General features: G+C 35.9%; 3 protein-coding genes across 3 annotated transcripts in view; 2 read left to right on the top strand and 1 right to left on the bottom strand.

Moving 5' to 3' along the window:
- Positions 1-5,751: 5,751 nt before the first annotated feature.
- On the bottom strand, positions 5,752-20,615 carry LOC144958528 (putative peptidyl-tRNA hydrolase). Its single transcript, XM_078890559.1, has 6 exons — positions 20,298-20,615; positions 18,516-18,624; positions 15,756-15,896; positions 14,923-15,022; positions 11,935-12,019; positions 5,752-11,182 (listed from the first exon to the last, which is right to left on the bottom strand). The coding sequence occupies exons 1-6, from the start codon at positions 20,475-20,477 to the stop codon at positions 10,979-10,981; spliced, it is 819 nt and encodes a 272-aa protein (XP_078746685.1). The 5' UTR covers positions 20,478-20,615; the 3' UTR covers positions 5,752-10,978.
- Positions 20,616-23,829: 3,214 nt separating this feature from the next.
- The window catches only part of LOC144958523 (RNA-binding region-containing protein 3-like), a 47,620-nt gene continuing 43,949 nt past the window's right edge, over positions 23,830-27,500 (top strand). Inside the window, exon 1 of the mRNA XM_078890551.1 lies at positions 23,830-24,074. Coding sequence (XP_078746677.1) covers positions 23,952-24,074 — 123 coding nt within the window. The 5' untranslated portion in view covers positions 23,830-23,951. The remainder of the gene's footprint in view (positions 24,075-27,500) is intronic.
- The window catches only part of LOC144958930 (dipeptidyl peptidase 4-like), a 9,454-nt gene continuing 8,729 nt past the window's right edge, over positions 26,776-27,500 (top strand). Inside the window, exon 1 of the mRNA XM_078891229.1 lies at positions 26,776-26,812. Within this exon, the coding sequence (XP_078747355.1) occupies positions 26,776-26,812 (37 nt within the window). The remainder of the gene's footprint in view (positions 26,813-27,500) is intronic.

Below are 27,500 nucleotides of genomic sequence, written 5' to 3'. Positions count from 1 at the left end.
TCCGAAAAATATTGTAATATCGCCCTAACACGCGTCATGTCCCATCCTGCATGTAAAGCGATTTGAGCACGTTTAGTAGATATTGCGCTATATAAAATCTCAATTTTAATTTAATTTAATATACATTAACATATCATTTCCCTTCAAAGCTGGGATCATTTTCACTCTTACATGGCACAGAATGTTAACTCTCTCCTTACCAGCCATTTTCAAGGATTTTCCCCAAAACTCCACACCCAACTAACGCAAAAATATATATTTTTTATCACTCACACACAATAGCAGTAAGTTCTTGCCATGCATAATTTCTTTAGCAAAACCTAGATGCTCTACAACACACTGTTCATTTTCTTCAAATTTTATGATGTACAAAAGAAATCTGAATAAGAAAGCAGTTGGTTGTATCGTAACGAAGGTGACCCCGATAGCTCAGGCGGTAGAGCATTCGCTTCACACGCAAAAGGACCGAGATCGATCCCGGGTGAAGACGAGATTCATTTTTTTTAAATTTTCGACTCAACAGTGACTGGGTAGCTGGGTCTCTTAGATCTGGTGGAAAGCACGTTTCAATAGACTAGCGCTTTATTCAAAGGTTAGCAGGCAATTGCTATTGCAATGTTCACGCGATACCTAGACACCGGGATAAATCAATCCGAAACGCGACTTAGACTTCAATAGCCTGTCTTTGTCACATCTGTTTTACGTCTCTGTTTGTGAAATTAGCTTGGTCTGTAGCGACGTCAACGTATCTACTTTTTGGGTCGCAAATAATTGGCTTATTTCAACATTGCTGTTATTAATAATAGCTTGTATTTGCTTTTAGAGAATTTCCATAATAATAATAATAATAATAACCCCAGAACAAGTTGGGTTATCAAATAATACATGGGTCTGTGGTTATACCCAATTACAAATTACCTTTCATGTATTGAAAATTTTGGCCATAAAACTCGTCCTACAAATATAGATCGATTTAATTTACCCTCATCTTGGCGAAAAACTGAAACTTGGGACATCTCAAAGGTTTGAGTGTTTGTGCAAAGATGAGGGGTATTTAAATCGACCGATATAATAACGAAGGACGAGTTTTCTAGCCATTTTTTTTGTAAATACAAGTTTTTCCTGAATTTGCCAGTATACTGGTTTAAAATTTAACCTGAAACTTGATTTGGGGAATTGTATGTTTACTCTCTCCTTACCAACCATTTTCAGGATTTTCCCGAAAACTTCAAACCCAACCAACACAAAATAAATATTTTATCACTCAAACACGATAGCAATAAGTTCTTGCGATGCATGATTTCATTAGCAAAACATGCTCTACAACACACTGTTTAATTTTTATAAATTTTATGATGTACAAAAGAAATTTGAATAAGAAAAATGTTGGTTGAATGTGACGATTTTTCTCTGGTTGGTAAGGAGAGGGTTAACGTAAAGTTTGTGGAGTGAAGGAAATTAATTTAGTTTTGTCTGTAAAGGAACCCGTAAGCTGATATTTTTTTTCTGCGTGAAATGATTTCAAGGCATCCAACAATCTGTGACAAGTAACCCGTGTAAAAATAATTCGATTCAAAACATTGTTTACATTATATCAATAGCATAATAACCCGTTCATTGAATGGGAGGTTAAAAGGAAATATACAGATAAATAAAATAAAATAAAAATAAAATCCCCCATATTCATCCCATAGGAGAAATTTTTCTCTACGGTCTGTTCCAAGGGAAGACTGGAATAACCCAGGCGTCAGCCGCAGTGCATCTCTGCAGAATGGGCTAGGGCGAGGTGACTTGCTCAAGGCCACACAGCGCAGCGGCGGGTGATTGAGCTCGGCACCTTTTGGGTACGAAGCAAAGGCCGTCCCACTGAACTACGCTTCCCCAATAGTAATTCAAATATTATATATATATATATATATATATATATATATATGTATATGTATATTATTACAAACAATGGGCCCATAAGGAATTGGTTCATTGGCGGTCGGTGTATTGAGCTAAGTTGCTTTGTGCCGCCCGATATTTTCCAAATTTAGCATAATGCATTTTGTTTACTTGTGAGTTGCCTCCCTATAACGTACGATGCCTTTCACTGAAATTGTGTGAGATCTCATCAATACAAAGCATTGGGTAGTGCAAAAAGGAAGAAATGGGATAGTAAAAAGTTCTAGAATTACAAATAAAGCACCAAGAAAAGGTAAGACACGTAGGAATAATTGGTTCAAATAGGGAACAGATGTAGATTCCAAGAGCACACTATCAAAGTACTTAGTTTGATATCACCTCAAAGTTTCATCCAGGCACAAGCACACGTCTCCACTAAGAGGAATACACTCAAATGTCAACAAATATGTTTTTTAAAAAATAATTAAAATGTTTATGCAAGGAAAGAAATATCATCTCCCAAAACTATAACTATACATTCGACTGTTTTCCTCCCAGCCAAGGACTCTGGCCAGGGTGAGGACAAAACAAAATAATCTCACTCCAAGACAACGACAGGAAACAATTGGAAAACGGGTATAAGTATAGAGGTATAGAAGACACATCATGTACCTCCCTGCCTATATATATAGGCTTCCTCCCCCCCCCCTCCCCTCCTCCGTTCTTCCTACGACCAGCATATCCTCTCATTCATATGTTGGAAACGGGATGGATCTAGGTTTGAATGCACCTTTGAATAAGATTAGGACATGTATTATTTGGCTTTTACATTGTCTATACTTTGCTATGGTTGAATCCCATTGATTAATTTGTCAATTATTTTCTTTCAATCACTAAATGTATGTTTGTACGGGCGTTTTTTGTAGATCAGTGTGTGTGTGTGTGTGTGTTTGTGTGTGCGTTTATTTGTTGAATGGGTGGATAAGTATGTAGGTAAATGTGGGTGTGAAAAGGGCTATGTGTGTTTTTGTTAGTCATCATAATCGCGCATGTTTTGAGCTCGGCACACAAATGAAAAATGTGTTATAAATTATATTAATATCTATTAATGAAATTTGTATGTACAATTCTTATTTTTCGTTACTAGTAATGTACGAGTATCATGCGACGATAGATAGATGATTGATGATTAAAGAAGATCATCATCACAACGGTTGTCATTACCATCATTATTATTGTCTTTGGTTATCTGTCATTGAAGATGGTTTTACCATAATGATTCTGTTGATTTTCATCGTACTGTTTATTATAACAGTGCAACACGCGTTCGTCGAACATATATTCGACAAAAATTCACGGGTTCGACCAACAAAAACAGACTTCCCAAATTATGTCCTTCATTGTATTAGTAAATTAATTTTTTCACGGCGTCCACGAACTGTTTCACGCTTTCGACGAACCTTCGCAATCTAGAGAGCATTCATTGGGACGAACTAAAATGAGACTTCGGGCGGCCAACACACACTGGCCATTAAGAAAGAGAGAGATAGAGAGAGAGAGAGAGAGAGAGAGAGAGAGAGAGAGAGAGAGAGAGAGAGAGGAGGAGAGGAGTAGAGGAGCAGACAGAATGAGAGACGGTTGGGTGGGGTGGTGGAGCAGATCAAGTTGCGTTGCGCCGTATCTTCCGTGTCCTGAAGCCTGAAACTGACCTAAAATAAAAATCAAGTAATAAAACAAGACAACGATCCGGAAAAAAAAAGTTGATTACTGTGAGTTGTATTCAAGATCAACCAATGGAATCATTGATTTCATTAAGCACAACTAACAAGAACTCACTTTCCATTAAAATAAAAAAAAAAAAAACAACCCCAAAACTTGTGATCACCATAGATAACACAGGTAGTCTGTGGTGATCACCGTATTGTATTGTGACTTTTTTTTTTTAAGTTTAAGGCATAGTCATCTTTAGTGCTTGCCTGACTCAAAACAATCAGACACACAGTGTGCGAATATTTATCACAATACTGAGTTTGACACTTTGACACGACACTAAACGAAGGAATTGCATTGCGACACCTGATTACGCAATGCTTATTTTTCAATCGCCTGTGACAAAAACCGAATAGCCTTGGACTCAGGCGGGAGTCGATAGATAGTATGCGCTTGGCTAAGAAGCTCATAACATTGCATCCGGAAGTATAAGAGACCAGAACAGAAAACTGGTGTACCAGAACGTTTAAGCAGGTAGAACAGTCAGTGAGCATTAGCAAAACGGGAAAGGCAAAAAACAATAACAAAGATGAGTGACATCATTTGAACGAGAAGAGAGATTGTCATGGATGTATAAGGGCTAAAAAATATGTGGACACGTTAATTCAGGGCCGTAATAACTTGTTGGACTGAAGGCGGCGAGTTTTATGGGCTCAGTCATTATCATCTATAAGAGTAGAGAGAGAGAGAGAGAGAGAGAGAGAGAGAGAGAGAGAGAGAGAGAGAGAGAGAGAGAGAGAGAGAGAGAGAGAGAGATGTTAAGGGCCTCCGCCAATAGTACAGGGTTGTAGATTTTTCGCCCAAGAGGAACCTGTTCCAGTCCTATAGCATCCGAAATCATCCGACTTCCGACTGTTACTGTTAACATGAAAGGCATAAATGTGTCCATCGTGAATCACAATGTAATATAAAGCAAAAAATGTAAAGTAACATTAACGTGTCACACACATCTCACAGCACTGTTATAACCGGTAATAATACTGTACAAGAATACATCATCTATTTCACCTACCCTGTTTGTTTGTTTGTTGCTTTAGGTCTCTTCCAACACAATTGAGGTTATATGCGAGACCGCTGAAACAAACAAAAAAAAAAGCAATCTAACAAAAATAGTACAAATGTAAATCAAAATCATAACCTAAAGATATCATAAGCTAAATTATAAATAACCAAGAACAAACAGGCAGAAGATTTACAGAAAAAAAATATCCCGTCAAAAATACAATCACAAACCAAAGAAGCAGGATAGGCTAGTAAAGAGAAGAAGAAACGACATCACTATCGGATCGTACACCCATGCGAACATCATAGGTATATGATTCAAGGGTGATGCTCCCATCCAACCACCCGCTCACCTACCCTGTCTTCCCATCAACGTTTCCACATCTTCAAGAGCATCCCCGTTTCTTCTGTATTCCAGATAAATGACACACGTAGGATTTCCGCAAACTCTCAAACACATTAATTCATCTATCTAGTTCTGCATTCATTGTCCAGGCTTCACAACCACGAATGACATAATCAGTCAGATGGTGAAAAGGCAATGTTTAGTTAGAAGATCAATTTTTATCAACGCGAGTTCTTGTCATAAATGTTTATATCAACCCTTTATGCAAATCTTCGGGAAATATCAATGCTTAATTTCATTTCCAAATATATCTATTACAGCCAGTCGAGTTGAAAAAGTATGAAATTTGAGAAAAGATGCTGGATACCTTTCCCAAACATCTGACCATAACTTCATTTAAAAAATCACCCGATTTACTTCAAATAAAGATTAAAATGCTCTGGGGAGCGTGTAATCTTTCAGAAAATGCAAACAATGCAAATCCAAAATGTTCACCCTCCGACTGATTAAGTCATGCACTGACACATATGGTATGGACAATACACGAGACCAGTGTAATCTAAATTTTGAGATAAGATCATCGGGCTTTTCCAAATCGTGTTGTCTTCACCTCTTCTTCTTCTAATCATTACCACAGTTGCCAGGCCCATCCTTGATTTGATCTCTGTCCAAACCTATATGAATGACAAAATAATGTACGTAAATGTTGCTGCTCGAAGCCCGAAGAAACAAATAACAATGTGAAATTGATGTAAGCTTCAATTTAATAAACGAAAACAGATAATGTGAACGTTTCGGGTTCCCCCTTTATCAACAAAACAGGATATATCTAATAATACATCAACATTAAATTATAATTTAAATTTAAATACAACAATAGAAATTGAAAGACTCTTGTAGCAGGTTGTAATGGCTTTTGCCTCATATCCAAGGTCCAGAGTTCAATTCCCAATTATTGCGCTATGTGACATTGAGCAAGTCACATCGTTCCATCTCACTTTGAGTGAGACTCTTGTGTTGCTGCTGATGCTTGGGTTAGTCCAGTTTTTTCCCCTTTAAAAATACCCTAGAAAGACAAAGTTCCCATTGGAGATGAATGAGGGGACACGAACACACACACCCACAAACATACACTCCCTCACTCTGGTTTAGTCATTTTTACATTTAAAGTTTTGGATTTAAAACAATCTTCAGCCCATGAAAAGTGACCAAGGTAGTTTTTTTTGTTTTTAAGAGTTTTACGGCGCTTGCAACATATTTAGGTCATATCGGCGCCGGTAAAAAGGGAGAATATGGGATAGTAAAAAGTTTTAGAATTAGAAGCACCCAAGAAAATGTAAGACAAAGGGGAATGGTACAAATAGGGAATTGGTGTAGATTCCAAGAGCATACCATCAATGTACTTACAGCTGATCCAGACACGAGCACATGTCCCCACTAGGAGAAATACACTCAAATGCTTACATTATAAATTCAAAACGACAAATATAATAATACATAACAGGGAGATGATTTACAAGGAAAAAAATATCATCTCCCAAAACAATAACTATACATTTGACTGTTTCTCTCTCAGCCAGGTATCCGGCCAGGGCCAGGACAAAACCAAGTAATCTCATTCCAAGACAAAGACAGAAAGCAAGTTGGAAAACATATAGGGGGATAAAAGACACAGTATGTACAGTGGACTCCGGATAAGACGATGCCCAGGGGAACTGAGAAAAAAATCGACTTATCCGAAAATCAACTTAACCGGAGTGTAACCAAATGAGCAAAAACTCATTTGAACAAAGCAAACCAATCTAGAATAAGTATGTCCCTTCATATCGCGCGGTCTCTGTAGTGGTCATGACGAGAGGCTCCTACCCCCAATAGTCCCGTAGAGGAATCAGAATACATAAAAATCGGAATTTGAGATTAAAAAAGCGGAATCAACTAACTGTTATTGACTATGACATACTTTGCAACAGAAAATGTAATAGACAATCCAAAAGTACTGAAATGATTAAAAATAAAAAATGTGTAAAAATGTACAGATTGTGTAAAGACTAAGAATGGGGTCAAATAATAATAGAGAACACACAGGTCCTGGCCGTCTGAGAGCAAAGCATTGAATGGATGGATTTAACCTTGTCAGGACCCCCCCCCCCCCCCCCCCCCCACACACACACACACACACACCTAATCAAGCAAACGCGCGTGCCGGTACCCACACACACACACACACACGGACACAGGGCTAAAATTAAATAGGGAAAGAAGCTGACCGTACTCAAATAATATTATTACCGATTGAAGCCAACATATAATATTACCAAGGTCATTGACCTCACGAATTGGAGTCACAATAATAATAATAATACTTCGGTCAACCTCCCTCCCAAACATATAATATTATCCGACATCAGCAGCACACACTTTGAAGGGACTAATCAGACATACAAAATGTGTGTTGATTGACCATAGGAGATGACGAAATAAGCCAGAGCTCACTTTTTTTTCGCTAGAGATTTTTAAAAAAAATTTTCCTCGATGAGAATGTGGAACAATTAAGTGAAATTATTCCTCGAAAAGCGGAAGGGTAGGAGCCTCTAGGTCAAGGTCATGCTTCTTGTAAATCGTTGAGACAGAAATAGCTGGTATGCCAATTTCCTATGCGATGATTTTCTGTCGCATACCAAACTTTCCAAATGCATCGAATCTTCCTTTTCCGCGATAGGTTTGCCATTGTAGTTGTAGACTTGACTTGAATTCCTCTTGATAAAATTGATACTCATTAAGAGGGCCATTACATAGGATGGCCTGGGATTAGAACCAAAAAAATCTTGAACTTGAAGTTGCGACAATGTAAAATTTGAGATGGGGAAATTAAAGTTATTCAATACTGCTTATGTACATTGAACACGGACGTCAGGCAAAGCACCTACATCACATCGATGTGCGCCAATCGTTCACGGATATTCTTAACCACTTAAAATTCTTACTGGTAGCTTTTTTAACCAAAGGAAATACTTGTTTATTTGTGATTTTTCTGTAGTCATGAGTGATATGAACATCGACTTAAGCGACATCGACTTATGTGGATTTTTTTTTTTTTTTTACTAATGTTATATAGGAAGAAGGGGGAGGGACCAAGAAAAAAAATCGACTTGGGTAAAAATCGACTTAGGCAACGTCGACGTATCCAGAGTGCACTGTACCTCCCTGCCCACTGTGACCAAAGTATCATCTATTGTTGAGGCACATTTGTAAAAAGAAGGGTCTATATTATAAACCTAGCTTTGGAAAGTTGACTTTACAGTTGAGACACACACACACACACACAAACACACAGTCAACTTAAATCTAAATCCACAAACAAAAGGAATTATGGGCATTAAAAACCCGACAAGAGCTTGAATTATATCCATATATTCTGCAATACATCGTCGTCATGTAATCTAAAACTAAAACTAAAAGTTTCCAAAAAAACTGTTACTTAGAATGGTTACTTTTATAGCTGTTGCCAAATGGATTAACTCACTCAACCCTGACACCGACTATATCCGTAGTTTACCCAGGTTCCTTTTCCCCCCATGCCTATTTATTACATGTTTCTGAAACAAATTATAGGCGTAGTATTAAAGCTAATGTTTATTTTAGTTTTTACATGTTAATGGTAGTTGAATAAAACTATCTATGTACATACTCATTTTTAATACATTTTTTTCCAATTTTGAAAAGTCGCAAAAATCTCTAGGATTGAGCGAGTTAACTTTGCCTGTGGGTAGATCTGGAGCATTTTGAGTATTCTCAGCTTTGTTGCTGTTAATCTATGTTAAAAGTTGGGTCACTTCTTAAAATGAAAATGAAAAAAAACAAAAAAACTTAAAAGAATATTCTTATTGGCCTAAAGCTAAAGAAACAAAGTTTCTCCTGGATTTAAAGTTACCCCATTTGTGACCCTCCATCTCAAAGCGGAATTATGTTGGGGTGAGCTAAGCAGTGGAAGTTGAATGTATTGCTTCAAATATAAAACTGGGGGATAATTTCTATTAGTTATTGTGGAGAATGAAGATAATTTCTTGCAATAAAGTTCCTATTTTTCATTATAGAAGAAGAAGATGATGAACATGAAGATGAATATGAAGAAGAAGAAGATAAAGAAGAAGAAGAAGAAGATGAGGAAGATGAAGATGAAGAAGACGAATATTAAGAAGATGAAGAAGAACTCTAAATTTACTTTAGTGGCCCGATTTATCCCGATATAAAACTGTTCAGAAACGGTGGGCCATATTTAAGTAATTATTATTATGCTGCTTGCATTTATAGTATTCAGAATTCTATAATGATAATATTGAGTACAAAACTATATTATATGAAGTCGTTTGCCTCTGGAATGGTATGAACCATGAAACAAATAATTGAAATAATATTTATGCTGGACTGTGTGGGGAAGGAGGGAAGGAGTCAATTTTTTAAACTCAAGAAATATATATGATTCAGGTGGCCATGTGGTTACAAGTGTTACACTGTGACCCAAGAGGTCCTGGATTCGAACCCTGTTTCAGGCTATTTTAGGTTTGATTTTTCTTTTCCTTTGGCAAGATTAGATTAGGTTAACCCCAGATTTCCTCACTTGGTCAACGTGGGTGATTCTTGTTGTCATGATGAGATATTTGATGGATTATTCCTTTGTGAATGCCTAGGTGAAGGCATCTTACAATACCGCAGGGTTAACACACTCAACCCTAAAACCGACTTTATCCATAGTTTACCCGGGTTACTTTTTCAATTCAATTCAATTCAAATATTTATTTCTTGTCGGCATTTTAAAAATGTTTCATAGATAATGTAGTCAGGCTAATAGAAGCCTTTGACCGACATAGGTTTTAACACATAGTGCATAAAAATACATAGTAATACATTTTCCTTTAAAACATTCCCTCATCAAGTTTCCAATCATGGCACACAATGAAAAGTAACATAATATATATATATATATGTACGGTTAGATTAATTACAAATATTACATTTGCATGGCTGGCCATTCCATGAGAGGATATGATTTTTGAAAACATTAAAATTTGAAATTTTCCTGATGTGCTCGGGAAGTTCATTCCAAAGCACAGCAGCAGAATATCTGAAAGATCTTTTGCCATAAGACATGTTCTGACCCTTGGAATATCAAGGTTTGAATATCTAAAATTGTATCTGTTATTTTTCAAAATGACCATATCAGATAGACAAGGAGGAGCAATTTTGTATAAAATTTTAAACTTTTACTTTTACCCCATGCTTATTTATTTTATTTTTCTGAGACAAATTATAGGTGTAGTATCAAAGCTAATGTTTTTACTTTTTTCATGTTAATGATAGTTGAATAAAATCATCTATGTGCATGCTCATTTTTAATACATTGTTTTCTCCAATTTTGAAAAGCAGCAAAAATCTCCGGGATTGAGTGAGTTAAGGGTTAATTTAAAAAAAAGAAATGTAGTAAAGAAACAAGAAATATTGTACAAAAACAATCTAGTTTCTATTAAGTTGGGATCGTGGATAGCTCATACGGTAGAGTCACGCTCTCACCGGCCAGGCGGAATTGTCGTACCAATAAGGTTGCGGGTTCAAACACCCATCACTGCCGCGAAAAAAAATAATTTTATTCTCTATTGTCTTCTGGCACTTTTCTACTCACTTCATCTCTTGTTGTTACCAACATAAGTGCATACTCTACTCACTTTTCTGAATTAAAAAATTCACCCCTTCTATTAAGTTGGTAACTTTGCTCACACACCATAGGGAGTTACTCATGATATTCTATTTAAGGTGCCATAAGTCTCCTGGTGTGTTGAGTGAGCATTTGCCATTATCCAAAACAGGAAAACTATATACATATAAAAAAGGTAGTTTCCATATTTTCTTAACAAATGCAACAAAAATGGCACTTTGTAACAACAACCTGATAAACATTGTTATTTTATACTATTTTAATCATGTAATGTCTGTCTGTTTTCTGGTCTCTTGAATTCGCCTTTTCACCCTGTCTGCAATGTGACGCATCAACAAATCCATTCCTTTCTCAACGGCAGACTCTGTGACCTTGATTTCGTGACTGGGGATGGGGCCAAGGACGTAAGGAATGATCTCTGACTTGGATGCAGGTCTGTCAATACCTATTCGAAGCCTGGGCAGGATCTGTTGCAGGAAGGAATAAATGTGATTGATTACCTGCCTCAACCCATTATGAAGTTGGAAAGAACTAACAAGATACTGAAAATGTAAGAGTAACTCTAAATTATAAAACTGGAAGTTAAACTAGGTGGTTGTATTGAGGAAATTAAGAGCAATATCTTGAACTATCGTACCTATACAAAAACTTAAATTTTGCATTTCTTATCATCTTGGCTTTAACCCAGAGCTGCCTTCTTGAATTTTTTATAAATCGTAGTTTCTAAGGGGAGAAAAAAAAAAATATACACTTTAAATAGCTTTAGAAATAAACAATTTTCTCCCAGCATGGTCCAGAAAGGATCCAAATTCCTAAATATTGGTTCTAAAGAGCTAAACTTTCCTTTTCAACAATATTTATTGAGTCAAAGAGACCTATGCAGCTCTGTAGCTGGAGCCAAAAATTCGTATTTCTACGAATTTTTCTTAGTACTAGGCAGGTCTGCATTAACACCAATTTTCTTGATTTGGTTCATCTTGACACAAGGGGTCTCAAGTTTGGATCTATTAGAATAACATCATTTAAAAAATGTAAAAAGTAAAAGTGCAATAAAAATACATAACTATTTATATGCCTGCTGTTAATTTAGATTGCATTTCAAGTGATGAACAAGCAAAAATGAGTTCACTGATGCAACAAATGCACATGACCACGTCATACCATGTTTTGAAGTTGAAGTTATGAGATGCAGAAATTATAAAAACAAAACAACACTCACTATGCCGTCTGTATCAGCGACCTCTTTTGGCCACAGGCCCCTGGACTTCAAGTCAGACATACATGACAAGACACCTCGGTGACCACTACGGAAATTAAAAAAAAAAGAGTAAAGAGGCTATGTCTATTACTTTTTCAATCACAGCAATGATGATGATCTTGGCTACGCAGTCTCAAGGACCCTTGCCGTGAATTGTGCGGTTGTTGTCAGCATGTCCTCTGCTTGTTGGATTCCTTTTGTTATATTTTTCCATGTATCCCTGTCTTGGGCCAACTTTTTAAAAGCAATAATATGACAGACTACCGTGATTGGAGTCCATTGCATCAGCTTATCTGCATTGTGAATTGTGCATATTCAAACGTTTATTTTGTTCGTATCATCTGTATCATGGATCCATTCACAGTGATGAGGCAAGACATATTTTTAAAGACAAAGCCGTTTGGCTGTATAAATCTATTGAGCTAACAATTGCTCCCTTGAAAATTCATCATTCCAAACTTGTCCACAATAATTTATGGCTAGGGCTATTGGTCAGTACTGACTCCCAGGCGCTAGCACATGCGGGTCAGTACTGACGAACAGACGCCAGTGCCTGGAGGTCAGTACTGACCAATAACCTGGTGTCTATTGGTCAGTATTGAACAACAGGTGCCACCGCCCACAGACAACCTCTCTTCGGTCTGTGCCACCGCCCACCATTGATCAGCACTGACGAACATCGGACCTGTTCGTCAGTGCAAAGACCTCTTCGCACTTATTCGTCACTTCCAAAAGTATACCATTAAAAAAAAAAAAAAACAATTAAAATTCCAGGCTCTCGGGCCAACTTATCCGATGGCACACAGTAACACTTGGTCACCTAGATAAGTTTGATTTCTAACGCGTTAGATGCCGTTGGGGCAACGATATGACTCGTTATTTCAAGCCACCGTAAGATTCTATTTTATTTTATGTTGTCCATTCTATTTCTTTGGGTTATTTTGTTTTTATTGTTTTTTTCCCCCGTATATTTTCGTTATAGCTTTATTTAAAGAAAAATAGAGGAAAATGTGTTCTAATATTTCCTGTTACGATTCTTTTATAATACTTTGTCCATTCTATTATACTACTACCACTCACTACTACTACCACTACTGCTACTACCACTACTGCTACTACTACTACTGCTACTACTACTACTACTACTACTACTACTACTACTACTACTACTACTACTACTACTACTACTACTACTACTACTACTACTACTACTACTTATATGTCTTTTATCTTCCATTATTTTCTGGAAGATTCTGTTCCCTGACGCTGACCTTTTCTTATCAATCAGATCACCCCCCTGGGGCACCCTATCCTCTACCCACGCTGACATTTCATTCATACTGCAACCTCAACCACCATTGAGTACAGACGACAAAGTTATTTTTCATTATATTTTATTTGTTTTCCACGTTTATTTGTGTATTGTTGTGTTAATGAAGGGTTTGTCCATTGTCCATTGTCTGTTTTGTTCCCATACGAAGCCTTTCATTTTCACTCTTTCGTTAGTATTTTACGATCACCGGCTTCAGGCAGCCCTTACCGTTTTCTACTTTTCCTGTCTCAGTAAGATGCGAGCAAGCCGAATTTCAAATGACAGGAATGAAGAAAGACGAGACAATGAAAGAGCTTTCACTTTCAGTTCTAGCGCCACGCATCAGTGCAGTGAGCATGCGCGTTGGATGAACCGAAATATAGGGCTTCCAGTTTGGCGTTTCAACACCAAATTTGGTCTTTTTCTCAGGATTGGACAATTTCACTTGTTTAATTAATTGATATATTTATTAAACAAATCTCACGTAAATCGACAAAAAGATTTAGTGACTAGTATGGGACAGGAAATGCTGATTTATTTGTCGTAGAGCAAGTTATTTTAAAAAATGGCATTTTTCCATAATTTTGGTACCGTCAACGCCCCTGGCCAGGTCAGAACTGACCAATTGGCATCAGTACTAGTAATAGTAATAGTATTAGTCAGTACTGACCCCCAGACGCCGGTGCCTGTTCGTCAGTACTGACCCGCAGGTGCCAGCGCCTGGGGGTCAGTACTGACGAATAGCCACTCCGATAATTTATTGCCAGTGTGCAAGATGATAGTGCCAGAAGTCTATGCATTCGAGGCTGTCCCAAAATCATAACAATTGCTACAAAAATACTCCCAACACTAAGTCATTTTGAAAAACTAATGATAAAATTTGTTTTCGTCAATAGGACATTTTATTGGCTAAGAGGAGGAGATGATGTTGGTCGGAAACAAGGGTACCTATTAGCTTAGATGTTTTATATCAAGCATTGGCAGGGTGTCCAGGGAAATCCAGCATTAAACTTCCCTACCCAGAGGTGAATTTCCTACCAGGTAATTTATCAATTCTTACCATCTCTCTCCAGTGTTCTATATGCTTAAAAAAGACGTTGCTATAGTTAGAGATAAAAAGGCGATACTACTAGGCACTTTTGATAAAATTTTCAAACTCAAAACATCTTAACTGGACCCAATTACTTGTATGGGACATGAAATAACATTTTATTTGATACCTTATTTGTTTCTTTATGACAAACGGTTCCAGAGTTATTGATATTTTTCTGTTGAAAATCTCAGTCAGTTTTACAGCGAGAATCTGTGAACTCCCTACAGCCTCAAAACCAGCATATTGCGGTGATAGGGAAAGTTTGGTTTTAGCAGTAGACTTGGCCCACTTATAGTATTAACCCATTGTTTGACAGCCCGATCCGAGGAAGTTTAATCCCAACAACCAAGGACAGGGAGATAACTGTCGGAAATTTACCACACATCACACAAAAAAAATCATTGCGCCATCTCTATCAGTGGGATGACTCTGACATATATATATATCTATCATCTATATGAAAATGAAAACAATAAAAAAAAAATAATTAAAAAATCGAAACTGACCAATATGGGTCATCATCAATAATATTATGATTACTTACTTTGCACTTCCTCCATTCTTGATTGAAACTTTTCCCAGTGCTAAGTCCAACTCGTCATGTATCAGGTAGATTGAATCCGACATCAGTCCAAGAGACTTGGCTGGGGAATAACAACAAGAACAATAATAATAATAATAATAATAGTAATAATAATAATGATAATAATAATAATAATAGTAATAATAATAATAATAATAATAATAATAATAGTAATAATAATAATAATAATAATAATAATAATAATAATAATAATAATAATAATAATAATAATAATAATAATAATAATAATAATAATAATAATTTTTAAAAAATAAAAAAAATTAAAAATAAGAACGATAATATAATAATAACAATAATAATAATAATAATAATAATAATAATAATAATAATAATAATAAAATAATAATAATAATAATTTTAAAAAATAAAAAAAATTAAAAATAAGAACATAATATAATAATAACAATAATAATAATAATAATAATAATAATAATAATAATAATAATAATAATAATAATAATAATTTAATAATAATAATATGATCAGTTGAAGTAAAAAGTCTACATGAAATGAAATCGCTTGTCTATTCTAGATTAAAAACTCACATTTTCAATAATAAATATTATTTTCCCAGTTTCGATAATCCAGGATTATCAGCTCAATTCTGGGATGCCAGGGTTTTGGCTTGAATCCAGGACAATCCCGGAAAATCTGGGATGTTTTGATAGGTCCGTATAACGCATTGAAGAGTAGAACCCCGAACCCTAACACACATACATACACACAGACAGACATACCTCTCCCACTCTTTCCAGATAGAGATAAGGCTTTACCTGTTCTAGCTACATTTCCTCCACAAATATTCATTAAAGATTTTGGCTTGAAAAAATAAATTTGTGTCAGTTCTTTTTCATCCTTCCCCTCCACGCCTGTGAAATCCATTTCCGTCCTGCAGAGCAAACCTCCTTGTCTACCTATAAACAACAAAAAGAAACATGGGAAGTCAGGGTTTGGAAATCAACGTAGTGTAAAAACAGTTAAATTTCACTGCACCACTAAATTTCTCCTAAACTGAGCTTTTATATACAGTGCAATATCCACTTAACGTGCTCAAAGTGCTTTACCCTGACCGACAGCAACACATAACGTGTAGAACGAGACATGACACCTGTTAGGCGATATTACAATTTTTTCGGACAGAGACAATGCTGTTAACGGTCAGGTACTCATTTTACACCTGAGTATGGTGAGAGAATGTGAGTAAAAAGCCTTTTCCAAGACTCAACTATCAACTATGTGCCGAGCAAGGCTCGAACCGAGGACCTTCCGATCCCAAAGCGAGTGTCATACCACTAGACCACATAGCAGCACAATACATCTCAGGTCAAGGCATAGTTCAAAACGGTATCATCTTTGTTTGTTTTAGATTATTAGAAATTGAATTTATGATTCAGTGATGATACTCACAAAAAGTCAAAAAGGAGGAAAAGTCTCGGAAAACTGGATGGGTATCGTAACTAGACTTCATAAGCAGAAATCGAGTTATTGACTACGCGACTACTGTAGGAAAGTTCGCATGTCCAAAATAAGCGATATCGTGCTAGTTTTATTCTTCGATACTTAGCTTACGACATCGAATTAATAAACATGGTCGATGAACACTTCCGCAGTGGCGCAGTGGCGATGAAGCCCCGCAGCTGGATCGTTCAATTTTAAAATGCCCAGAGTTCAGTAAAAGGAAGAAATTTTTTATATATATATATTTTTTTTTAAAAAGGAGGTATTTTTTAAAGATTTATTATATAAAAAAAAAAGTAAAAGGAGGAAATGAAGGAAATATCCGCGGATCGAGGATCTGAGGAGGAAAACCGAGGAAAGGAAAGAAAACCGCGGATTTCCGCGGAAAAGTATCATCACTGATGATTTTTAAAAAATATATATGAGACTTGCCTTTTAAGCTTCAGGATTGATTGAGGAGAATGAATATATTATAGTTTGTCAAGATGAAAAAACTAACATTTTAATGTGCATTTCAACTTTAAATTCCCTTTTTGGCATCTACCTGGTTAATCCAACAGATAAATAATATTGGTTTGAGGAGATGGGCCATTTGGGAGGATAAAATATAGGCAATAAAATGAAAATAAAAAAATAAAAAAGTGATACAGTACAAACTCAGCATTGAATGTAGACAGTGATAGATGAAATTTGTGTTAAAACAGTGAAGAAATACCATGGCTTCACTGGGTTTTTTTTTTAAAAAAAGGGACATGGACTTGAAGTTATTCCTGTTTCTAGTGTAATCAGTCAGTAGCAATTCCTTACTACCTTTTGGAAGGATGCTAGTCAATTGCAAAAGAATAATTATAATTATTATACAATGTAACCTCAGTTTAACAGGCATGGTGGGACCAGCCTAAAATCCCGAAATAACTAAGTCCTGTTATAGCCGAATTTCAAGGCCAACCACCCAAAAGGTCAAAATTACCATTTTTCATCATTTGTAATCTCTGTCTCACTTTCAAGCTAACTGTTGCATGTGTGTCTGTATGTTTTGTGTTCCACATTGTCTGCCTCCAACAAAGCCAATATTATACTGAAAATGATGTAGTACAGTAGTAAGTACCTGCACACACACACACACAATTCACAAACTAGGCCTAGCTTAGCTCTCCATTGCCTAACTTAGACTGATGGGTTCGAATTGGCAATAGTTCAGTATTCCCTTGCGCACTATGTGGTCTTGTGGTATGAGACTCGCTTTCGAATCGGAAGGTCCTGGGTTTGAGCCTCGCTCAGCACATAGTTGAGTCCTTGAAAAAGGCTCTTTACTCATATTCTCTCACCGTATTCAGGTGTAAAATGAGTACCTGGCTGTTAACAGCGTTGTCTTTGACAAATTTTAATATCGCCTAACAGTCTCATTCTAAATGCTACATGTTGCTGTTGGTCAGGGACCCCTTGTAAAGTGCCTTGAGCACGTTTAGTGGATATTGCGTTATATAAAAGCTCAATCTCAAGTTCAGTATTCCCTTAGGAATGACTTAATAATTCCTCTGTCAATCCAGCAACGGGTATTAGGGATAAAGCCACTGACACAGCAAATTAAATGTCTGGTTGATTAATTATCTTCGAGTGGAGTTCCTACAATTCCTGTGAAAAGGCTTAATCTATTACACTTCTTTGTCAATCCAGCAACAGGGATTAAGGATAAACTTTGGTTCTGACTGACTTCTCTACCATCCAGTTGTGATCATGTAGCTGGATCAGTTATATTTGATAGAAATTACTTTGCAATGTAAATTAGCGTCCTTTCTAAATGGTAGCAAGAAATCAGTTTAGTGGGATAGTTTATGTAAAGTGTCATTCCCAAGGTTGCAATGCTGGGTCAGAACATCATTGTGATCCATTCAGTCACTGACACCACACATCGCATGTCTGTTTGATCAACCATTTTTAAATTTTAATGGAATGTCTGTCGACTGTCTATGGGTGGAACATATTATAATGCCCTGTGAAAAGGCTGAATTTCTCCTTCTTCTCCTTCATTCACACCAAAAATTAAAATCTTATTTTCAGTTCTTAGGCTGCACCTTGAACATTTTCCCAAGTAAGGCCAAGTTTTGTTGTAAAATTATCAAGAGCTTTCATTCCAATACTGTGTCTGGTTTCTGGGTGGGGAAAATTGCCGAGGCCGACAATCTGGAATGCAGAGTACAAAAGTTTAAGTCACAATAGTTATAGCATTTATGCTTTCAAGTTAAACTAAATATTTACCTATTTTTTTTACAGATTCCATTTAATATTCACATTGGTCAGAAAAATAAGTCAACACTAAAATAGTTTTACTTTTAAACGTTCAAAAATGTATTGATATTGGCCTGCTTTCTTCTCTTTCACCTAACCTCGTTATTCATCTTCGCAGTAATATTATTAATTAACATCATTATTGGCATTGGTTCAAGATTGGAGGAGGGGAATTTGACAATATTTAAGAAATTATATTTGAATAGCAATAAAATAACGATGGTGATGATGATGATGATAGGAATAATGATATAAATAATAATAATAATAACAATAATAATAATAATAATAATAATAATAATAATAATAATAATAATAACGGTAATAATAATAAAAAAACAAATAATAATAATAATAATAATAATAATAATAATAATAATAATAATAATAATAATAATAATAATAATAATAATAATAATAATAATACACTCCAAAATGGTGTCCTCGAAACAGGTTTTCCGGTAGCCTATTTTTTCCCTTATTATTATGTTATCATTCCATTCCTTCCTCGAACTAATTTCACTCAGCCAATGTAAAAATTAAAAATACAAAAATAAAGGTTCTCTTTTTTTTTTAATGTGCTGGGTAATTTCGCCCACTGATGATTTACTTTGACATTGACAGTTACGTCTTTTTTTTTTTGTTTATGGTAAGTATATATCTACAGGCATGTCTATACACAATAAATAAATAATAAAAAAAATAATCATAACGTATGTAGAAAAAAAGAAGAAGAAGAAGAAGAAGAAGAAGAAGAAGAAGAAGAAGAAGAAGAAGAAAAGAAGAAGAAGAAGAAGAAGAAGAAGAAGAAGGAAGAGGAGGAGGAGTTTGAATTTGATGGAAGAAGAGGAGGGGACCAAAAAATTACAGTAATAAGAGGTAAGGCAAAGGTAAATGGTGCGGATAGGGCACCAAGAGCACCCCTCGGTGTACTTATATTGAAATCGCTTAGAAGTCAAAGATACAAGAAAAGGGTCCTAACAAGTGAAATACAACACTTCTTTTACAAATCACATCAAAACAGAAGAACCAAGAAAAAAAAAATAAAAAAAAAATAAATAAAATATATATATATATATATATATATATCATAAAGAGCGTTTAGTTTTCATTACTCTATCTAGTATCAAATACAGAAGAATCGTTACGTCTCTGAAAGATAATTTATAAATTAAATAACGTAATGCCATCAATTTTGTTTAAGTATACTAAAGGCGAAGTTTTAATATATATAATATATAAATGTATATTCAATAATTTATAGTTTATACCAGTTATTTTGGATTTTACATTGCCATATATGATATATGTTCATTACGCTCAAAAGATAATAAATAATACTCGTACAAGCTATTTGAGATATGTTTTATGTGCTATCATTAAATTTAAATAACGTATTCAAAGAACAACTCTTATTCAGCTTACTTAAACAAAATAAGATTAGATAATAACACTGGTTATGATATCAATGCTGATAATAACAACAACAACAACAGCAACAATAATAATAATATAAATAATAATAATAATAATAGAGGATAGAAGGGGAAGCAAAGTGAACAACAGACCATAAACCGGTGACAAGAACCTTCATTATCCATCAGAGCCATTCTAATTCTGCTTTCGCCAGTCGAATAACCAAGATATCTTTTAATTACACCTACAGAAGCACTGAGAGTCGTTTGTATTTCGAACAGTAAGAGTTGGGGTATTTGCGCTGTCAACCGCAGAGCTCTAAATAAAGACATTTTTATATATCTGGATTTTGTTATCTATTTAAAGATTTTGCCTGCATTACTGTTGATGGTGAAACATATTCTGTACTGTGTGATAGTGTCGAGCGGACAGCGGAAGTCTCGATGATACCTCAAGTCATCGGCCACCAACACTCAAAACTTCCCGAACTCGATGACCAAGGAAAAGTCGGGAATTCCCGAGAAGTAGCACTTCAACTGAGCTTTGGATGGCTTTTTTGTATTAAAACTTAAAATACATTAAATAAATTCACTTTGTATAATAATAAAACATTGATACCTATAACCATTTTGATCTATTTACGACGTTTGTGTTTTGTTAGTTGTTTAAAATATGATATAACGTCAATACCCAATACCAATGACTAGGTATTGAATGAAAGCACCGATGACTAGAGCGATGCTCGAGACTTTTTTGAGTCTCGAGACTCAAAAAAGCATCGAGACGCAAAAAAGTCTCGAGCTTCGCTGGAATCATCGCCGACGAGAGAGGGGTGAACAATGCAGATAGTACACATTGTTAGTAACGCGTGCGTCACTCGCGCAGTATAGTCTCGAGACTCGGGACTCGGGACTCAATACGAGAAGCATCGACGACCAAGATTCTCGAGACGAGAAAAGCATCGAGAACTAAGTGGAGGTCGGGAAGTTCTCAGTCGTCGATGACCTGACTTCTCAAAACCTAAAGCGTCGACGACCTTTTGGTGACCCGGATGCCCTCCCCTACTGTGTGACTGTGAGAACCCAGGGTTGCCAGGTGATTTTTTTGTCGTGGAGCCAGATTTTGACAAGAAAAGGACCAAATGAGACGGTTTTATGGCCAAAATACGGAAAAATGTTCACTGAACGTTAAAGAATGTATATCCGAGTACAGATAATCATACAAACATGTGTGAACAATAAAGAGGAGTGAGCTTACGTGCAAGGGGGGGGGGGGGGGGGGGGGGTCGTATGCATGTTGCCAGACTCAGATTGTACATATCCAAAGGGTTGCCATAACTGCTCTTGGTGAAGGATGGTTGGTGGGTGGGTGGCCTTGGTCCACAAAGTGTACAGTTTTGCCCTACCTAAATCCAACAAAATTTTAAAGGGATTTCTTCCATTGTTTCAACTTGGGACACATTTTCCTTATCACAGACCTGAGTGATCCTGTACTTTTCGACGACATTGTGGGTTTCCGTAGCTCCTGATACTAATTTTGTATATTTTCACCGCATGTCATTCCAATTAATCACAACTTATATGAACGAACGAATTATTCTGAAATAAAGTTCTATTTACGTTTAAATACATTCAAAGTGGAAAAGAAAATAAAGTATTTACATTTAAGGGGCGGTTTGGGTCTTTTCTAAAAAAAATTTAATTACCAATATTGGGCGGTTTTAATCATTCTGTATCGTCATTATAGGTTAAAAAACAACATTTATGGTGAAAAATTTTAATTATCTGTGTTGATACCCATTTTGCGATCTAATTTGGGGGTCTGACATCAAAAAATATAACAATCTTGTGGCAAACGTTCCACAAAAACTAATGAAGGAATGACCTCCATATTCTTCCCTCTTGTCAACATTGTACCATAGTGTGTCACCATAGAGAGATTTTACGGCTTTAGCTTATGGAACTTTTATTAGATCATTACAAAGTTGAGAATCAAAATGTTATGACAAAATTGATGTAAAAAATTCAGATTTAGGATTTTTATTTAAAATTCACAAATCTTATCAAAAAAATCTCTCTATGGTGACATAATACATTATCTCTGTGATAACTGTGGAAATTTTCAGACAATTCCATTGAATAGATTCTGAGAAACGTTTGACACAGTTTCTCATACCCTTAGAAAAATGACATATTGAGAAAATAGCAAAATGGCTTCCCGTTTTTCACACATTTCTTACTACCTGTACCATTTTCGACTTTGTATTTCGTGCCTTTATAGTCTACTTTAAGAATTTGGACTTCAATAATATTATTTCTAAGATAATAAAATATCATTTTCCACCAAAATCTCAAAATCAAATTTTCGAAGGATTTTCCTAATAATTAGACCCAAACCGCCCATTAACTTAAATATTCGTTATCCAATCTACAGGAATTGCTGAATGCACTCTTCCTGCTGTTCCTCATCCTTCTCATCTGATTTGGTGTACAACACCTTTGTGTTATGGAGTGCAATCATCTTGCTTGTGGCCACAAATTCTTTACAGAATTTGGATTGTTGCTGAAGATGAGATTTGATCCTGATTATTGCATCAAGACAAAGTACTCCCATTCGGTTGCGGGGCTTTTTTTTTGTGGCTGTTACCAATGAGAAGACACGCTCGATGACTGCATTGCTGCTCGGAACAATGAGGCAATTCATCACATATTGACCTAGCTCTTCAAATCCAGGTGTTTTCATAACTCCAAACCAAATTTATGGGTGTCACTTGGGAGTCCTGTGGTTTTGAAAGCTTCCACATCTGAACAGTCAATAAAAGTAAGACGTCTGTATTGATCCTCTACCAAATCTGATTTAACCAAATGAAGGAACGGTAGGCTGCTGAATGCAGGTTTGTCCACTTGGTTAAGGTTATTTGTTGGACTAAGCTGACTGGGTCCTTTGAACATGTCCTTTGTCGATGGAAGTCTTAGTTTGACTTGCTCACAAGCAACCTCTAACATGGACAGACATCTTTCTTTGGTGTGACGCACCCTTTCCTCCACACTTTGGCGTTGCTGTTCATTGGCTACAAATTCCAGTACATATTTACTACATTCATTTGTGAACTTGTACCCAAATTCCACGAACAAGGCAGTTCCATTGTTTTTCAATCATACAGGCATTTGGGGAGTGGGAGGGCGCGGTGTTAAGTGCCGACCGGACGCAACCCCCCTCTCAATTTCCGAACTCCAAGTCATCGCCATCGCCGTCCGTTGTCAGATTCCTTGCCTCGTGTAATTAATCAGCACTCAGCACATGCAAGCTCCTTGCAGAGACAGGTCGAGGAGGGTTTTGGTGCCAGATCAATGTCTCAAACACTCGAATCAGTAATACTACGAATATCGATGTGTGCATGCACATATCAGTTTTCTTGATGTGGATAAATTGAACAAAATTCATTTTGAACTAAAGGCTATGTAGCTTGGTTCGTTTGGGGCAATCACTCTCCAAAAGGGGCCAAAAAAGGGCCAAAGGGCCAAATGATATATGGGGGGGGGGGGGGGGGGGGGGGGGGGGGGGGGCCAACTGTGTTTGAAAAGGTCCAAAAATCTCGGATTTGGTCCTAAAAAGGGCCAAAATGGCAACCCTGTGTGAACCGAGGACAAATTTTGCCACTCTTCTGGGATAGAAAATTTGGCTGTTTTTTGATGGATTGGGAATTCCCAATGTTGTGAGTTTAAAAGTGAAAGTTGAAAGTAGATGGTAGAGTTGGATTTGAATGTTTTTTTTTTTCATGTTCAAACTCAATTACTAAAGTCGCAATGGAGGAAATTACGTTGATATTTCGACATTTGCCAGCTGAACTTTCAAAAGAGGAGAGGAAAGATTTTTTGTTTAATTTTGGAGCATCTCGTGTGAATGTGATGGGGTCAAGTGGACGGATGGTGAGAGTGAGAGTGTTTTTTTTTTTGTTTTTTTAAAAAAAAAAACATAATTTGATGAACAGGGGACCATACTTAGGTACTTTTAGAGTGAGGCTTACGGTAAGCTCCTTGCACCAATAGTGCTAAGGGAAACAACTCAAGTATTTCTTTTTAACTAACCCTAAGACTAGGAATAATATAAAATAAACGCTGTGATTATTGAATTGCCAGACATGTCTGTAATCATTAACAATGAACGATTATTGCCAGACAGCATCTGATAATAACGATGGACGATTAGACACTTTTTTGAAACTCTGCTCTTTTAAAAACATTTATCCTTATTCCAAAATATGGAAACTTTCGTAATGCACATATAGAAAATAGAAATAAGTAACGCTGTGATTATCCCCAGACAGGTGTCTGGGGATAATAAAAATTTGTTATCCCCAGACACCTGTCTGGGGATAACGAATTTTTATTATCCCCAGACGCATATTTGAAACTCCGCTCTTTTAAACAACTATCCACATTCCAGAATATGGAATGTTTCCAGATGCACATGGAAATAAGGAAAGTTAATAAAATATCTATAAAAACATAAAATTAACCAACATTAAAACCAGTTGTTACTACATATACACAATATGCGTCGACTTCGAAGTGGGTGTCACGGCCGAATGGTTTAGTCGTCTGCCCTGGAAGTTTGACCATAATCGACGTTGTGGGTTTGAATCCTGGTAACGTCATTTTTTTTTTTTTTTTAAAATTCCGTCTTCTTTTTACAGAACGTTGAAAGGGATAAATGTCCCATCCATCCTCCCCCCATTTCTTTTTTTTTTTTTTATTAAACTCTCTCTCTCCCTCTCTCTCACTCTCCCTCTCTCTCTCTCTCTCTTGGTTTTTTCTAGTTTCTAGCAAATATATTCGTCCCCACTCCGATCTCAAATAGTGTCTAAAAAGAATAATTAATTAAAAAGCAAACAAACAGAAATATTCAGAGAGCGACCAAATGGTCAGATAGAGGAGAAAAAAAAAACAGTAATTGTTTTAAAAACAAAAACAATAATAATTTTAAAAATAAAAACAATTTAAGAAATTCATGCTCAGAAACGGAACATTTACATAAAGGTTTAGCAAACAAAAAACTCTAAGATTTAGGTCAAAATATTTAAAAAAAAAGAAAAAGAGAGATTTTCCTCGGAGCAGGGAATAGTGTTAACAATAATGATAATGATAATAATAATAATAATAATAATAATAATAATAATAATAATAATAATAATAATAATAATAATAACAATAACAATAATAATAATAATAATAGTAATAGTATGATAATAAGAGTATTAATAATAAAAATAATATTATTATTGATAATAATATAATAATGATTATGATGGTAATAGTAATAATAATAACAAATATTACAATTATTATTGTTATTATTATTATTAGTATTATTATTATTATTATTATTATTATTATTATTATTATTATTATTATTATTATTATTATTATTATTATTATTATTATTATTATCATTTGACCAAAAAAACAAAAACAATAATAGATCTATAGCAAATTAAATAATGAAATAATATTATCGGAGAAATAAAAAATTCAACAGATTAAAAAAAAAACTCTTGCTCGGAACTCGGAACAAAAGTGAAAACAATGAAAATTAAGAAGAAAGAAAGAAAAAGTAAAAAAAAAAACGTGTGTGTGTGTGTGTGGGGGGGGGGGGGGGGGGGGTCGCGACTGGGTCGAATCTGTGCAGCTAAAAGGAGTAAAATGAAAGGTGGCCTAACCCACTGAGCTGCCTATCCACACCGCTATCGGAATATTTTAAATTCATATATGAGCTAAACATATTTTCACCATTTTTGCTTTCTTGTTTTGGTAGTTATTTTCATCTCTGATTCGAATAAAAATATGTTGTTGGATCTAGTTTTGTGGACGTGTGATACTAAATTGTATTGTCTTGTGCGAAGCAGACAGGAAAATAACAGGTGTGGGTTTTGGGCTTTGGGCGAACAACACCATGGCCTAGGAATTCGTCCGCGACATAAAAATTATTCCCGGTCGTCCCCAAAATTGTGGCCAGAATGAGCAAATTATAGAAACAAGAGATGATCAATAAAGTTAACAGGTAGGTAGGTAATGAAAATTTAAATGGTTGGTGGACTATGAACAGATTTGATGATTAACAACTTTCTTCCTGGTTGAAAATAAAAAAGTCGAATTGCCAGTTTGACGTTTTCAGATCAAAGTAACAAAAGACATTTCATTGATCCATTTGCTTTAAAATATTTTTTTAAAAAGAGCTGGATTTGACATTTGATCACTATTTACTTTCATCTTGTGTTAAATATCACTTGATATATTAACTGTTTTGGGACACAACCACTAGTATTTTTTCCAGAAAATTTGGTATTTTTCACGCCTAGTTTGGCATTTTGCATAAAATCTTTCTGCCCACTTGCTACATGCGTCTGGGGATAGTATCCTCAGACAAGTGTCTGGGGATAACAAAAATTGGTTATCCCCAGACACCTGTCTGGGGATAACGAATTTTTATTATCCCCAGACAGGCGTCTGGGAATAATGACAGCCAATAAGTAAATAAGTTAATGTTTATAAAATATCAATAAAAAAGTATGAAATTACCCAACAACAAATCTGTCGATGGATAGAGGGTTATATTATATACACAATACCTATGCGTCGACTTTCATGCGGATGTCGTGGCCGAATGGGTAAGTCGTCAGACTTAGAAGGCTTGTCGGGATTGATGATGTGTTGTTGAATCCTGGCTCTGTCACTTTTTTTTTCGAAGTGACTATTTCTCTGAACTCTATTTATCTGATCAGTTTCCGGTTTCCGTTCTCAATATTTTTTTGGATACCCATTTGCGAGAGTTTGGTGGCATCTTTCAATTTCATCATTCTACCATTTGTATGAGGACTTGGATGAAGCACGATCTAGACCTGGATAATACCCTAGAAAGAGGAGCTACGACTAGAAGGGACAACTCGCCGTTCGCGTGGCACACACCACACTTGCCTAGTGATTTGTTAGCGCGTGTTAGCAACACGCTCCTTGGCTGGCCGCCGGTTTCGCCTGGCTAGACTAGAGGGGGGGGGAGGGGAGGGGAGGCGTAATTAAACTGGGCACGTGTGTGTACCCTTTGTTTTGTTTTTATTTTTATTGGGCCATGTGTTGTAGACACCCATCAGTGACTCTTTGTTGAAATTTAGTCTTTTTCATTTTAGTATTGAGGTTTCTAGATCTATAGTAGGCTAGTACTAATAAGATCTGAGATATTTTAGAGATTGAGTTGAACATAGAAGACGTTGAGTTGTACATTTTGTTAATTTTGTGTGCCCCCCCCCCCCTGTCTCTCTCTTTTCTCTCTCCCTATCTATCTGCCTCTATCCCTCTCCC

This window comes from Berghia stephanieae, chromosome 13, assembly GCF_034508935.2.
Source record: "Berghia stephanieae isolate SIO BIC M18660-M18661 chromosome 13, UCSD_Bste_1.3, whole genome shotgun sequence".
Lineage (NCBI taxonomy): Eukaryota > Metazoa > Mollusca > Gastropoda > Nudibranchia > Aeolidiidae > Berghia > Berghia stephanieae.
Note: the sequence above shows the minus strand (reverse complement) of the source record. Positions and strands in the feature narration are given on the sequence as shown.